Genomic DNA, 15,909 nt, shown 5'->3' with positions numbered 1-15,909 from the left:
AAATGAACAACGGGGCTCACTTCTGAGTAAATATGCACTGGTTCAAGCCACCAGGGAAAGGTAGCCTCCCATGCTGTTCTTATTGCTAGGGTTCTGAACCATTTTTGGAGTATGTAGAGAATGCAATTCTGCACATGGTCATCTCCACCCAGGAGGTTCACCACTGCATGAGCTGTGGCTGCCACACTCTGCCAGGTACCCCACTCTGGCAGGCATGAGAATGGGTAACTTTTCTTTTTTGTTTTTAAGAAAATATTTTATTTCACATTTATAACAGTTTACAATCAGCACCTCAAATTTACCCAGGAATAGGCCTAACTTTTAGGACAGCAAAATGTGTGTTGGCTTATGTTACTAATGGAGAACTTCCATGTTCAGAAGTGTACCCATGAATACCAGTTACTGGGGAGCAACAGCAGGGGAGGGACTTCTGTTCATCTTCATGACCTACTCAGGGGCTTCTTGGAGGCAACTTGTTGGTGGTCTCTGTGGAAAGTGGAATGTTGGAGTAGCTGGACCTGTGGTTTGATCCAGCAAAGCTCTTTTATGTGCAGGCTGAGCTCTAGCTAATGTCTCACTAGTGGGAAAGGGTGGTTAGCTCCTCCCTGCAGTGCATGGCTGGGGCTGAAGGCCAGGAGGACTGGGCAAACGTTGGAACTCTGAGGTCAAAAAGGACACCCTCTGAGCGCCACACACAGCTATTTTCATGTGACACTGAGTTCCCTAGGAGGGCTGTGCTGCAGTGTGAGAGAGATGGTGCAGCTTTCCTTTCTCCCAGGCACACACCTGGTTAAAATTGGGGGATTGCACTGGCCCAGAATGCTCTGTGATATATAGAGGACTGGGGGAGCATAAGGCTTGGAGGGGTAGGTAAATATGGGGGGGCACAAGCAGAGTGACTACAGAGGTTGAACAGGATATGCACTTGCCAGAGGACCCACCCAGCTGAGCCAAACTCTTGAGCCCTCAGTACTGATGGTGGTGATGGTAGCACCCAGTATGCCATCAGGGGTGAGGACGAGCATCAGTGGAGCCCCAGGGCCTGGCTTTGCCCCAGGACCCCCAGCAACCTGAGTATACCCCAGCACTGGGTGCAAGTTCACATCCCACCAGCCACTACCCCTTTCCCATGAAGTGGGCTGCCCGATGGGTGTACCTCCCAATTTCTGAGCTCAAGCCCCCCTTCCCCATGATTCCAGTTGCCATTCCTAACCCCAAACACCAGATTGGCTTGTGTATATAGGGCTATTCACACATCACCTTACATGTGCATACAAGTACCTGCACTCCTGTTTTTGGATGAATGGCATGTATTTGTTTAAAAACACAGGTCATGGTTCAGGATGTGGACTCACCTCCCTGCATTACAATCTCTGCGCATGAACTGGAGGTTGTCCATGACTTTGTGTACCTTGGCTCAACTATCTCCGACACTCTTTCTCTCAATACCGAGCTAAACAAGCGCATCGGTAAAGCAGCTACCACGTTTTCCAGACTCACAAAGAGAGTCTGGTCCAGCAAGAAGCTGACGGAACATACCAAGATCCAGGTCTACAGAGCTTGCATCCTGAGTACACTTCTGTACTGCAGCGAGTCATGGACTCTTCGCTCACAACAGGAGAGGAAACTGAGCGCTTTCCACATGCGCTGCCTCCAACGCATCCTCGGCATCACCTGGCAGGACAAAGTTCCAAACAACACAGTCCTGGAACGTGCTGGAATCCCTAGCATGTATGCACTGCTGAAACAGAGACGCCTGCGTTGGCTCGGTCATGTCAGAGAATGGATGATGGCCGGATCCCAAAGGATCTCCTCTATGGAGAACTCGTGCAAGGAAAGCGCCCTACAGGTAGACCACAGCTGCGATACAAGGACATCTGCAAGAGGGATCTGAAGGCCTTAGGGATGGACCTCAACAAGTGGGAAACCCTGGCCTCTGAGCGGCCCGTTTGGAGGCAGGCTGTGCAGCATGGCCTTTCCTAGTTTGAAGAGACACTTGGCCAACAGTCTGAGGCTAAGAGGCAAAGAAGGAAGGCCCATAGCCAGGGAGACAGACCAGGGACAGACTGCACTTGCTCCCACTGTGGAAGGGATTGTCACTCCTGGATTGGCCTTTTCAGCCACACTAGACGCTGTGCCAGAACCACCTTTCAGAGCGCGATACCATAGTCTTTCGAGACTGAAGGTTGCCAATACAATGTTTAAAAAGTGAATGCAAAGGACTGGACCACTCCAATGCAGCCTGCAGTTATTCCATGTGTATGTAACTGACCTATGCACACTGTACACAGATTGTACTGAATACCCATAGAAGGTAATGTTGAATAGTCCTTGTGCCATCCTGTTGCAGGATGGTCCTTACCCTTCATGGACTGAAGCAATGTTGAAAGTATGCAAACCTATCCACACATTCCTGGGAGTAAGCCCCGTTGACTATAATGGAACTTGCTTCTGAGTAGACAGGCTAGGGCTGTTAATCTCTAGATTAGTCAATGTGGCTAAGGCTGCAAATTCTATCCACACTTTCCTGAGAGTAAGCCCCACTGACTATAATGGTACTTACTTCTGAGTATAGAGACATAGGATTGGGTTCTGAGAGATCAAGAGGAAAGAGTGTGGATGGAGGGAAACTGCTGGAGACTAGTGTGTGGCTGCCCCACCCAAGAACTGCTGAGAACCAAGGTGTTACTGTGGTGGCTGGAGAAGCTGCTGGTAGGAGAGGAAAGGAAGGAGGACCTCTGCAGGTTGAACAGGTGAGCTACCCTAGTGATGGGGTAATACCCAGCAGTGCTTTCTGCAGAATTAGGGTGATTTCAAGTGAAGAGGGGAACTAATTAGCTTCAAGTGGACATAAATTCTCTAGGCTAAGCTTGGAGTAGGAATTTGGCAAAACACAGACCAAAGAAAATATTTCTTTACTCAGTGTGTAATTAGTCTGTGAAATTCCTTGCCACAGGATGTGGTGATGGTGTCTGGTCTGGATGCCTTTGAAAAGGGATTGGACAGATTTCTGGAGGAAAACTCCATCACAAGCTACAAGCCTTGATGGGTATGTGCAACCTCCTGGTTCTAGAAGTGGGCTGTCTCTGAATGCCAGGTGCAAGTGCTCTTTTGTCTTAAATGCTCCCTGAGGCATCTGATGGTCCACTGTGAGATCCAGGAAGGTGGACTAGATGGGCCTTTGGCCTGATTCAGCAGGGCTCTTCTGATGTTCTTGGAAATCCAGCAGATGAAGTTCTATGCCAGAACAGATGAAAGAAAATATTTCTTTAACCCAGCTTGTATTTAGTCTGTGGAACCCCTTGCCACAGAATGTGGTGATGCCATCTGGCCTAGATGCCTTTTAAAGGGAATTGGACAGATTTATAGAAGAAAAGTCCATCATGGGTTACAAGCTATGACGGGTGTGTGCAACCTCCTGATTTCAGAATGCCAGGTGTAAATACTGTTAATAATAATAATAATAATAAATAAGGGACGGCATCTGGATGCAAGTCTCTTGTTGTCTTGCATCTGGTGGGCTACTGTGAGATGCAGGTAGCTGGATCAGATGGGCACCCTTGGGCCTGATCCAGCTGGATTCCTCTTAGGTTCTTCATAACAAGAAGTTTGCCTAACCAGAGAGCAGGGCCATAGCTGGGGGGCCAGGGGTTTTTTGCCCTCCCCCTGAGCCAGCAGTTTGCCCCCCTGGCATTTTTTCCATGCTTGTCATGTAAATGTGGAATGTCCTCCAATTTAGCTCCTGTTCCTTGAGAGCTCAGCCCTCCCTGCAGGCAGCCTCCTCCAATCAGCTCAGGCTGCTGATGCTTAGTAACTCACCTTAGGGGCCAATAATGGGGATCTGCTGATAGTCACAGGACACCAGAGAGGTGGGCATGAAAAAGCCTGGAGGGAGCATGCTCAGTGCCTTCCTGGGAGTTGTGTGGCTGTGCAGGCACTTTGCAGGACCCTGGGGGCTGCTGCTGAGTGACTCTGGCATCATTTAGGGGTGAGCATGCAGGAGATTTTGGATGGGCCATTTCTGCTGTTTGGGTCTGGTAGGGCCTTTCTCTTTGGGGGGGGGGGAGAGAAAAGCATGGCTCTGGCCTCTGAGATTTTGGATGGACCATTTCTGCTGTTTGGGTCTGGTAGGGCCTTTCTCTTTGGGGGGGAGAGAAAAGCATGGCTCTGGCCTCTGAGATTTTGGATGGACCACTTCTGCTGTTTGGGTCTGGTAGGGCCTTTCTCTTTGGGGGGGAGAGAAAAGCATGGCTCTGGCATCCATTTGGATGGAAATTTAGGAAAGGAAATTTAATTCCTTACTTGATGATTATGTAGTGTCTGAAACAACAGGTAACAGAGCATCATGTAGTGACACCCACAGTAAGCATGCTTCTGACTTTTTTGAAATTCTGGATGTAGTGCTAGCAGAAATAAAAAGAAGATTCTATGACAATGAAGAGATTCTTCAGGCAATAATTGCAGCAGAAAATTTAGATGATGAAACTGGAAGGCTTAATTATCTAAAAAATTTCAATATTACCATTCCAAGTAAAGAAGAAATTATCGGCAATAAGAACTTTTGCATGTAGCACAGCAGTTTGTGAATGGACCTTCTCAGTGATTACATGAATTAACAGACCTCAAAGACTATCAATGTCTCACTCAACAATGGCTAATTTAGTATACCTAGCTTTTGAGCTAAAGAGAACCAAGAATTTAAGTGGAAAAGGTTCTAAGAAGATCCAATTCTCAGAAAGATAGGAGAAGTCAGCTCTACTAGGTAGTTTCAAATCTTCTGTACCTTACTTTTTAAAGTAATGAATAATGTAAAAAACTAATGTTCCATGGCGTTGCTATATTTCAATATCTTTCCTCTTGCTTTTAGGTAAAGTAAATTTACTTTTGTCATCAGTAAATGAAAGGCTTTCAATACAAGTAAATACTACCTGTATCATAGTGATACGTTTTGCATAGTGAACCTTTTTGCAGGGTTGCAAGTCTGTGTATTGCACTGGTGTCCCAAATGAAAGGACAAGTGGCATGTTATTCCTATGTAGACAAATAGATTTTACATTGCATACAGAGATGCATTTATTCTATGCAGGTCATTGTTAAGATTGCTTTACAGATAATGAATGCATCTTTTAAAAAAAACAAACCCAAACTATTTCCTCCTAATGAAATTTGGGTTAGTTATGGGTCTTTGATGTTTCTCCATACTTACCCTTCGTTTTGCACACCAGTATAGATACTTGACATAATGGGCCCCCCCTGAAAAAAATGGTTGCCCCCCACCTCTAGAATCCTGGCTGCTGGCCTGCCAGGAGAGCTTGCGCTCTGTACATGCTCAGAAGCACTCTTGCCCCAACAGCAAGTGTGTGCTCCCTGGCGGGCCAGCGTGAGATGCAGGAGGCTGGACCAGGTGGGGGCCCTGGGGCCCGATCCAGGGGGCGCCTGTTGAGGCTGGAGCTGCCCTTCCCCCCGGATTCATTGAAGCAGGCGCTTGGCCACATTGTAGCGCGCGGGCTGTTCCCTGGCGCGCTCGGGCCGGCACCATTCCGCGGCGGGGGGGGGCGTGAGAGAAGGGGGGGTCCCTGCAGCCCCCCTGGGGGAGGCCCCCCCCGGCGGCGGAGAGGACGACGGCGGCTGCGGGGAAGAGCAGCCTCCCGCCCGGCTGCGCGGCGCCCCTGCGCTGGGTGGCCGCGGCTGGGCTGCGTCCCCGCCCCGCGCCTCCCCCTCGCCAGTGCCGCAGTGGCCGGGTCCTTCCTCCAGCCTGCCTCCCTCCCTGCCAGGCAGCGGAACGGAGGCTCCCCGGAGAAGGCGGCGAGGCGCGCACGGCCGGGCTCGGAGAGGTGGCGAGGGGGCCATGGCGGCCACCGAGATCGCGCGCCAGGTGGTGAGTGGGCTGCAGGAGGCCGCGGGTGGGGGCTCCGGGGCCTGGGCAGCCGCCCCCTCCCCTCCCCGCAGAGCCGCCCCCTGCGCGCTCGGCTGGAGAGGCGTCGGCGACGCGGGCACCGGAGAGGGCGCCCGGGCACAGCCCGCGAAGGATGCCGCCCAGCCCAGCCGGGCGCGGGGAAGCTGCGGCCGCAGCCCCCTCTCCACCCTGACCCAGGAGGAAGCCCCCTTGGCTGGAACGGGACTTGCTTCGGAGCAGACAGGCAGCGCACTGGGCTCTCGGGCTGCATCCTTACGTTGGCTATCGTGGGGCTCTCAGGCTGCAATCCTCTCCCTCCTTACCTGGGAGTAAGCCCCATTGACTATAATGGGGCTTACTTCTGAGTAGACATGAAGCGCTCGGGCTGCAATCCTCTCCACTCGAATTCCGAGAACCTTTATTGGCATACGGCTCTCCACTCTTACATGGGAGTAAGCCCCATTGACTATAATGGGGCTTACTTCTGAGTAGACATGAAGCGCTCGGGCTGCAATCCTCTCCACTCGAATTCCGAGAACCTTTATTGGCATACGGCTCTCCACTCTTACATGGGAGTAAGCCCCATTGGCTATAATGGGACTTATTGCTGAGTAGAAAGGCACAGCGTTGGGCTTTCAGGCTGCGATCCTCCTCACCCCTACCTGGAGTAAGCCCCATTGACTATAATAGGCCTTACTTCTGAGTAGGTAGGCATAGCATTGGGCTCTCAGGCTGCAATCCTCTCCACCCTTGCCTGGGAGTAAGCCTTATTGGCTATAGAGGGGCTTACGTCTGAGTAGACAGGCATAGGCTTGGGTTCTCCAGACTGGTCTTTGCCGGCACCTCAGTCCGGATTAAGATCAGGGCCATTTACACGGGAGGATGGGAAAATGCTGCTGCGTTGCGGGGGGGGGGGGAATCGGAGGGGAGTCAAAGCAGAGCTGGGGGAGAGAAGTGGAGGTGAACAATGGGGAGATCCCCCCCCCAATTTTTAGAAATGCAAAAGGGGGGCTGCTGGGATGACATAAAGAAGCTGCAGGGGGTGACTCCTGTTCCAGATTGGGTTGGAGGGAGGGAGAAGAGAGGGGGCTTATTTTATTCAGGCTAGATTATCAGGGAGGGGAGAATAGAAAGACCCAGGATGGGTTGAGGTTGATCCTTTCTGGAGTGCTTTAAAAAAAATTAGATTTCCTTGATTTGTGGTAAGTGGGAAAATGCCCTGGGGTGGGGGCCTGTGGAGGTGGTGGGTTTCACAATAGGGTTTGATATCAACCAGGCAGACCCATGAGGAAGACATGCTTTGCAGGCAACCCCCTTCAAAGGAAGGTCTGGGCCTGAGCATGAGGACTAGGATGATGCGATGGCTGTCACTTTCCCCCCTTCTTTAGAAGAAAATGGAGGGCTTTGCCCCCTGTGCTCTCCCCAGTATTTAGGATGCTGTGGGGGGCACTGATGTTGTTGACATTAGAGGATATCAGCAGGTAGGTTGAGGTGTGTGGCTTATTAAGGGCCCAGTCCTATCCAACTTTCCAGCTCTGGTGTAGCCACAATGAAGTCCTGTGGTAATGGAACACATGTTCCCATACCTTAAGAAGGCCCCAGTGACTGCCCCTCCACCACAGGATGCAGCGCACACCCCACTGGCACAACTGCAGCAAGCACTAGAAAATTGGATAGGATTGGGCCCACTTTTCCCTCCCATCACTTGAGTGTTGCAAATCTTAGAATATGGGCACATGAGAGTTCTTAATTTTACACCATAGGATAAACTGGGGGATTGTGGGGTGTGTGTTTCCCAGGCTGGTAGTGAAGCAGCAGCTCTTTGTGACAGGCCGTTGGGTCAGTGGGCACCTTCCTAAAGTGCTTTTGGGATTGATGGCCTGTTGTGTGCTGGCAGGGTAGATTGATCTCCATTGTGCTCAGTGCAGACCGGTGCATTCCGCTGTAGCTGTGTCTTGCAGATGCCAGCCTTGTTGTCAGAGCACCCTACATTTCCCAATGTGACATAGAGGAGGATTTTTCAATACTGGAGGGATAGGAGCTTTTGTCTCTACACAAGCCCTGTAAGGTCCAGCGCTCACCTGCTCTCCATCACGCCTGGCTTCCTCTGCTGCAATGAAAGAAAGCCACACGGGCCTGGAGAAAGAGCCTTTCCTTTGTGCTCGAAATGAATTGCAAAAAAACGTTAGAGCTCACAGGCTGCTTCATTCACTAGCAATTTCCTGTTCCTTTTAATGAAGGAGTGAATGGCTGGAACCCCTGGCTCTCTCCCCTGCCAGGCCACTAGAACAGGAGCACGTCATCATCTATAGTATACGTGCCCTTTAAAATTGTAAAATTGATAGTTTCTCTGCATTAAATCCATGGGTCATGCTGGGTGTCTTTCTGTGGCTTGGAATGCATTGTGTTGTCCCAGCTACAAGTCTGTTTAGGAAGTTTCACTCCTGTGACCATGTCAGGGAACGTGCCAATCAGGATCTTGGTTGGCTAAGATCTGTGATAGGTATATTTGGATGACTTGTCAACAAATGGCATATATTTGGGCTTTGGGCTAGTGAGGCCTGGGTTCGAATCCTACCAGCTCCCAGGCTAACCTTGGAGAAGTCGCTTATAGCCTTGCCTTGGGCAACAATGGGATGGGCTTATTTAGTATACTATGACCTTCTCAGTGAAGACTGGGATACTAATGTCATAAATTGCAGTAAACTATGGCTTGTCAAATAAAGTAGCTGTACTGAGTCAGGCCATTGTCTGTCTAGGCCAGCATTTCTTGACATTCCCCCTCCGCCGTACCACTTTGCATGGTTCACCTATTGGATGTACCACTGAAAGTAACTGGCAGTGATGTCATTGCCAGTTACCTTTGGATTGGGAGGCCAGATACAACATGACAAACATTGGTAAGAGGCTCAGGGTAGATGGGTCGCTTTTTCAAGCATATGAAAAGTGCACACTGGAGCTCTGCCCAGCAAGCCTAGCCTCCTACTGCTGCTTGTCATGTTGCATTGCTGGTCTTGCTGCCAGGCCGCAGGGATCTGGGGATCCTGTGGGTACCACCAAACACCACCTCAAGTGCCAGCAGTGGTACATTGGTACAAGTACCACTGGTTGAGAAATGCTGGCTTAGGCCGCTGCTGTCTACCCTGGTCGGTTGTAGCTCTCCAGTGTTGAAAGTCTTCCCCTTTCCTACCCTCTGAGATGCCGGAAGCTGAACCTGGGATTTTCTACCTGCAAGGCATGGGCTTGCCATTGGCTTATGGACCCTTCCCCAAATGCATGTTACTCTTGCAGTCAAAGATCTCAAGCAGACAGGTTGGTTGCTAGGTCTTCTTGGGCCCCTGGGGTACTGCTGTCAGTCAGAATTGGAACTGCAAGGCATGGTGAACCAAGAGTCTGACTCTGACTTTACTGTCAGGCTGCTGCTTCTATCTTTGATTGCATTTCCAAATTGCCCAATTGAGCAGTTCATTTGGGTTTTTCCATTTGTCTTCTGAAAACCAGCCCTCAGTTTGCAAATTTGGCGTATATTCTTAAAAAAGGAAGTGGTTTTAAAAAAATCTTTCAGCTGCACAGTTTTTGCAGTCAAAGTGTGCATCAACGTCTCGAACGTGCCCTTTTGTGACTGGGTGTTGCCTTTGCGCAATGGTGGGCCTGAAGGCCACACAAGAAGAGCTCACGCCTCTGAAGAGCCCGGCCAAAAGGTCGCTCTGGAAGGGATCACTTGTTTTCTATATTTGTTGTTAAAATAAGACCCATGATGCGCTTGTGGCGGTTGAGTAGTTCCGTTCTGCAGTGTGCCCTGCCACAAATATCTGCCACCTCTTGAAGTTGACTTCTTTAGTTACAACCCTGCCCCTCCTGCTGCAGAAGTTGGGGTTGGTAGCAGCTCCGAAGGGGCCTAATGCTGTCTGTCCCCTTCTGTGCACCAGCACTAGGTGTGCTGTATCCAGGGCCAGTGCTGTATGGGTGTCAATGGGCAATTTTCACAATGGAGAGAGGTGAAAAGCGGTGTGCCACAAGGATCTGTCCTGGGACCAGTGCTTTTCAACCTCTTCATAAATGACCTGGAGACAGGGTTGAGCAGTGAGGTGGCTAAGTTTGCAGACGACACCAAACTTTTCCAAGTGGTGAAGACCAGAAGTGATTGTGAGGAGCTCCAGAAGGATCTCTCCAAACTGGCAGAATGGGCAGCAAAATGGCAGATGCGTTTCAATGTCAGTATGTGTAAAGTCATGCACATTGGGACAAAAAATCAAAACTTCGCATATAGGCTAATGGTTTCTGAGCTATTCTGTGACAGATCAGGAGAGAGATCTTGGGGTGGTGGTGGACAGGTCGACGAAAGTGTCGACCCAATGTGTGGTGGCAGTAAAGAAGGCCAATTCTATGCTTGGGATCATTAGAAAAGGTATTGAGAGCAAAACGGCTAATATTCTAATGCCGTTGTACAAATTGATGGTAACGCCACACCTGGAGTATTGCGTCCAGTTCTGATCACCACATCTCAAAAAGGTCATAGTGGAAATGGAAAAGGTGCAAAAGAGAGCGACTAAGATGATTACTGGGCTGGGGCACCTTCCTTATGAGGAAAGGCTACAGCGTTTGGGCCTCTTCAGCCTAGAAAAGAGACCCCTGAGGGGGGACATGATTGAGACATACAAAATTATGCATGGGAAGGGTAAAGTGGATAGAGAGATGCTCTTTACACTCTCACATAACACCAGAACCAGGGGTCCACTAAAATTGAGTTTTGGGAGAGTTAGAACAGACAAAAGAAAATATTTCTTTACTCCACATGTGGTCGGTCTGTGGAACTCCTTGCCACAGGAAGTGGTGACGGCATCTGGCCTGGATGCCTTTAAAAGGGGATTTGGACAAGTTTCTGGAGGAAAAATCCATTACGGGTTACAAGCCATGATGTGTATGCGCAACCTCCTGATTTTAGAAATGGGCTATGTCAGAATGCCAGATGCAAGGGAGGGCACCAGGATGAGGTCTCTTTTTCCCAGTCTGTTGTTTGATCTTTCCCAGGTTTGTATCCAAGCAATACTCCTGCTTAACCAACGTGTGCGGTCAAGGCTACAATCACACTTTCCTGAATGCAAGTGCTCTTGAACACTGGGAATTACTTCAGAGTAGACATGCTTAGGATAGTGCTGTAGGAGACTAAGGCAGGGGTTCCCAAACTGCATGTTACAATGCCCTGAGGTGTCGCAGACCACCAGCTGGCCAAAAGCAAGACCGCGTGGGAAGCTACAAGGAACGGTAGGAGGCCCAGTTCAGTGGGCTGAGCTCCTGCGCACGGTTATTACGCACTGGGAGAGGCCCTCCTGCCCACCCTGTTCCTCTTAACCTCTGTTTGTAGCATCCCACGTGGTCTCCAAACCCAGAAGTAACAGGCAATGACATAGTCACTTATGGGAGTTGTGCACAGCATTTGCAGCACAGCAGGGGGGGGGAAGCATCTCAGGACACTGAACTTTGGGAAGCACCTATCCAGTTTGACTCTCCTCTCTGCCTAGAGCTCACAAGCCTATGTCTACTCTGCTTTAAGTTCTGTTGAATTCAGTGGGACTTACTCCCGGATAAGCGTATAGGATTCCAACCTAGCAGGTGTTTGACAAGCCACCCCCCCAGCCCTCCCACTTCCAATATGAGATTAATATTGCTAGTGGAATTCTATGCATGTTTATTCAAGTCCCACTGTGTCAGTGAGAGTTTCACCCTAGTAAGTGTGCATAGGATTGCAGTCTTTCTTACTGCATAGGATTGTAAATGACGACCTCAAGGCAACACGTATGTAAAGCACTTTGTGCGATGTAAGCTGGAAAGCAGTGTGGCTATGCTAATAAAATCCTACTATTTTGTTAGCTGATGCTAGCAGTGAGGGTGGGAGGATTGAGTCACTGAATGTTTACAGATGTGCTACAGGAGGTAAATACTAGTAATGTTATGATGTGTTCTTTATTACTGGTAGTATCAAAATGCAATTGTTTGTTTATATCTGACCTTTCCACACTTTCCAAAAACACCCAAGTCAGTTTACAAGGGTTTAAAAAAAATTTTTTTTTTACAGTGCACCCTTGGCATTTGTGCTGAAATAAATTGCACTTCATCCTTAAGATGATGTGGAATAAAATCTAGAATATACAATTAACAGTTAATTACTTCAAATGAATAATTAAGGCAGTGGTTCTCAAACTTTTTAGCACTTGGACCCACTTTTTAGAATGACAGTCTGTTGGAAGTGATGTCATCAACATGGAAGCTGTGTCGGGGCCGGAAGTGATATCATCAATTTAGGCTTCAAACATAAGCCACGATCAACCAAAGCTCCCATTACACAGTGCGCTGCTGCTGTAGTTTGCATAATTCAGAAGTTAAACATTCTAGCAGTTAAAGCAGAGCACAGGCTTGGATCCTTCTCCATCCACACAACTTTCTCCCGTTTCCAGTGTCCCATCTTCTAGCCATAGGTGTCCCATCTAGCCATAGGTGGCTATTAGGTGGCCACCATAGGTAGCTATCTCATAGCCAGTGTCCCATTTAGCCATAGGTGGCTATTAGGTGGCCACCATAGGTGGCTATCTCATAGCCAGTGTCCCATCTAGCCATAGGTGGCTATTAGGTGGCCACCATAGGTAGCTATCTCATAGCCAGTGTCCCATTTAGCCATAGGTGGCTATTAGGTGGCCACCATAGGTGGCTCTCTCATAGCCAGTGTCCCATCTAGCCATAGGTGGCTATTCAGGGCAAATCATGACTCTCTCCCACTGGGAACTGCCCTGCCCAGCGCCTCTGTACTCTGTATTTTCAATTCTGTATTTTCAGTGGTGGCTGAACTAGGTGCTCTGCAACCCACCTGAAATTGGCTCTTGACCCACCTAGTGGGTCCCCACCCACAGTTTGAGAAATGCTGAATTAAGGCATAGCCTTCACAGAAAGGCAGGCTAAATGCTGTCTTCCACATGTGTTTAAGAGACCAGGAAACACAGCCGGGGAGAGGAGGCATGATGCATTTCTCGAGACAGGAAGCTCCATATTTTTTGTGCCACTGTTTATATCCTTCCAGGAGCTCGAGGCAACATGCTGGGGGCTCCTAGGTGGTCTCCCATCCAAGCACTGGCCAGCTCAGACCACCTGGGCAGTGTTGTGCCTTTTAGCCTTTCAGGGTTGTGGTGCAGTGTGGATCAAGAGGCTGTGCTAGTCCCTCATGGAAGAGCTCAGCTGTCTGCAAAGGGATTGAGCGATTTGCCACTGTTTATGTTTGTGGTGGGTCCTTTAAAACGGCACATGCACACACAATGCCTTTGAAGGAATTGCTAACATTTAAAACCATTGTTCTGTTTCTTGGGCTGTGTATGCACCAGGTCCATTGAAAATGTTTTCAGCAACCTGCTGGGGATGGCGATAGGCTTGTCTGATGCCTCCGGGCAAATGAGCATTAGCTGGCTGTTTTGGACATGTGTAGATTTTTGACAAGCGTTTGCCACAAATAGAGAGTGTTCTGTTGCATGACTCACATTGCCTTCCTTTAGCCGGGGCTGGCGACATTTCCTGCTTAGGGGACGTTAAGCGGCCAGAGTGAGGAAGAGCTGGCATGCGTGTTGTGGTTGCCATGGGAATGCCATCCCAAATTTGTCTCATTTGGAAACATGCACCTGGTGGATTGGGGCTGTTGGGTTGAGAATGCATGCCTAGGGTTGCCACATTGGATGCATCCAAAAACCTGACAGTTCTGAGGCGGGGCCTGGGGCTGTCACAGGACTAGCAACCCTTGAAAATCTGTTTCTGGGGCAGGGCTCAGAAGGATTGAAAAATGGCCTGTGTTTATCCTTTGCTGTTCATCTGTCTAACAAAAAAGGCTGGGGAAACTAAGGCTGCAATCCTAACCACACTTTCCTGAGAGTAAGCCCCATTGAACAAAATAGGACTTACTTCTGAGTAGACCTGGTTAGGATTGTGCCCAAAGTCATTTTTGGATGCGCTGGCAGCCCTGAATGGGCAGTCACATTTGTGTTCCTCATGGTGGCTGGGATGAGTGTAAAAACCTGCATTGTGATTGCCCAGATCCACATGGTAAATGTGCAGAATCATGGCCACTGGGCTAGATCACTTTTGGGAGGCATCTCTGTGACATCCGTCAACATGTGATCCAGGTCAGAGGCAACCATACCCCCCAGTTTGGTGGAGTGGCTTCCTTGAGGGTGGTTTCTGGCTACTGTTGGGATCTACAAAGTGAGAGAGGGTCAGATCTGGCCACAATCCATCCAGAAAATCTCCTGATTGTGGGAGTAGTACAAGAGCCCAGCAGGATCCCACAATCTGGGGATTGTGTGATCTGGGGATCCCACAATCTGTGGGATCTTGAATGTGAACTGACCTTCCTGTGGTAAGAGATCACAAGACAAAAGAGACCACATTTCTTTGGATATAGATCCTGAAGACAAAAGGAGAATATCAGGTGTTGGGTATCAAGCTGCCCTTCAAAGTATCTTTTTTGGGAACATGCTTCATTTCACTATTTCTTTACACTTGAAGTCAGCAGCAATTGAAATTTAAAACTGTGCCACTGACTGATCAAAATCTTTTACAATGCAGTATATCTACTCAGGAGGAAGCCTCACTGAGTTTAATAGGATTTACTCCCATCGAAGCTGTAGCTGATTAGCAGTCATGGTTTTTAACGAAATCAGATTCATTGAAATAAAACAGCAGCTCCATCAAAATGATCTCTTAAGAATATTTTGAAGAGGAATTTTCTCTTGTCTAAGCAAAATAAGTCATTTTCCTGTTTGGAAAGATAAGCTGTGATTTGTTTGAGGAAGGGGTTTAGGTTGGTTCTAAAGAGAAAAAAACCTTATTGTTGGCAGGCCTCTCCTGAAGGGTGCATCAAATACCTGTGTGTACACATGCTTCTGTTGCATGTGCTTGCCCATTTAACATATGCAGATCATTCCATGCACCCTTTTCCTCATTCCTCCAAGGGAGATGACTTTTGCTTGACCTCAAAGCAGCACTCCCTGGTCTGTGAACAGAAACTAGTTTCTCTGTAGGCAACTACAGAGGGTTGTTGCTTAGTTGTACACTATCTGCTTTGTAAGTAGAAGGTCTCAGCTTCAGTCCTGGCATCTCCAGGTATGTTTTGGCAAGACCCCTGAGCGTGACACTCGGGAAAGCTACCGAGCAGTACAGACAACACTGACTTAGGCAGATGGTCTGATTCAGTATAATCAGCTTCTTATTTGTCTGAGTTAAAAAAAAAAAAGTGTTTTCTATTTTTGACAGATTGTAAGGCAATTTTTCTGACTCTGCAATAAAGAATATTGATTGTCTTCAGCAGTTCTTGTGTGGTTATGGCCCTATTCCTGCAAGCAGCCCTGATGGCTTCCTTCCAGAAAGCAGGTTTGTTTGTTTTTTAAATTAGAAGGAGAGGATTGTATGAAGGACTCCCTCGCCTGGTCTGGTGTGTCTGTATTTCAGACTGGGAGAGTTGAGCACCTATTTCAGAATAAGAATGTGAACTTGGGCCCCGCTTGGCAAAGGACCTTGCAAGGTTTGCAAGATGAAGCGGGTTGAGGGAGTGCCAGAACCAGCTTGCTGGGGTCCTGTGGCCATAGTCCTGTGCTGTGCCCCACTAGGTGTCCCTTGATGGCACATTAGGTGCTTTTGCTGCTACTGAGTGTTCAGGGGTCAGGTGGGCCCCTTTGATGGGTGTGCACACTCAGCCAGGGCTTGACCTGGCTAAGTCCTGATGCCACCACCTGCAATTGATAGGAGATACAGCCAAGGCAGGTCTATGGCAGCTGGGCTGTGACCTTACCCACATAATGTCCTGACACATGCTTGATCTCATCTGATCTCAGAAGCTATGCAGGGTCAGGCCTGGTTAGTACTTGGATGGGAGACCACCTGGGAATACCGGGTGCTGTAGGTTTATACCATAGTCTTTCGAGACTGAAGGTTGCCAACCATTAGCAGAGAGGGCTACATCTCCCCTCCTGCTTTTGGAA

General features: G+C 48.9%; 1 protein-coding gene across 3 annotated transcripts in view; it reads left to right on the top strand.

The window, feature by feature from the left end:
- Window positions 1-5,767: 5,767 nt before the first annotated feature.
- Window positions 5,768-15,909, top strand: part of SEPTIN6 (septin 6) — a 61,832-nt gene continuing 51,690 nt past the window's right edge. For all 3 annotated transcript variants that reach the window (XM_066639868.1, XM_066639866.1, XM_066639867.1), the window contains exon 1: window positions 5,768-5,878. In XM_066639868.1, the coding sequence (XP_066495965.1) occupies window positions 5,849-5,878 (30 nt within the window). In that variant the 5' untranslated portion in view covers window positions 5,768-5,848. The remainder of the gene's footprint in view (window positions 5,879-15,909) is intronic.

Source organism: Tiliqua scincoides, chromosome 12 (genome assembly GCF_035046505.1).
Source record: "Tiliqua scincoides isolate rTilSci1 chromosome 12, rTilSci1.hap2, whole genome shotgun sequence".
NCBI classification, from domain to species: Eukaryota; Metazoa; Chordata; class Lepidosauria; order Squamata; family Scincidae; genus Tiliqua; species Tiliqua scincoides.
The sequence above is the reverse complement of the archived record's forward strand: the minus strand, read 5'-3'. Positions and strand labels throughout refer to the sequence as shown.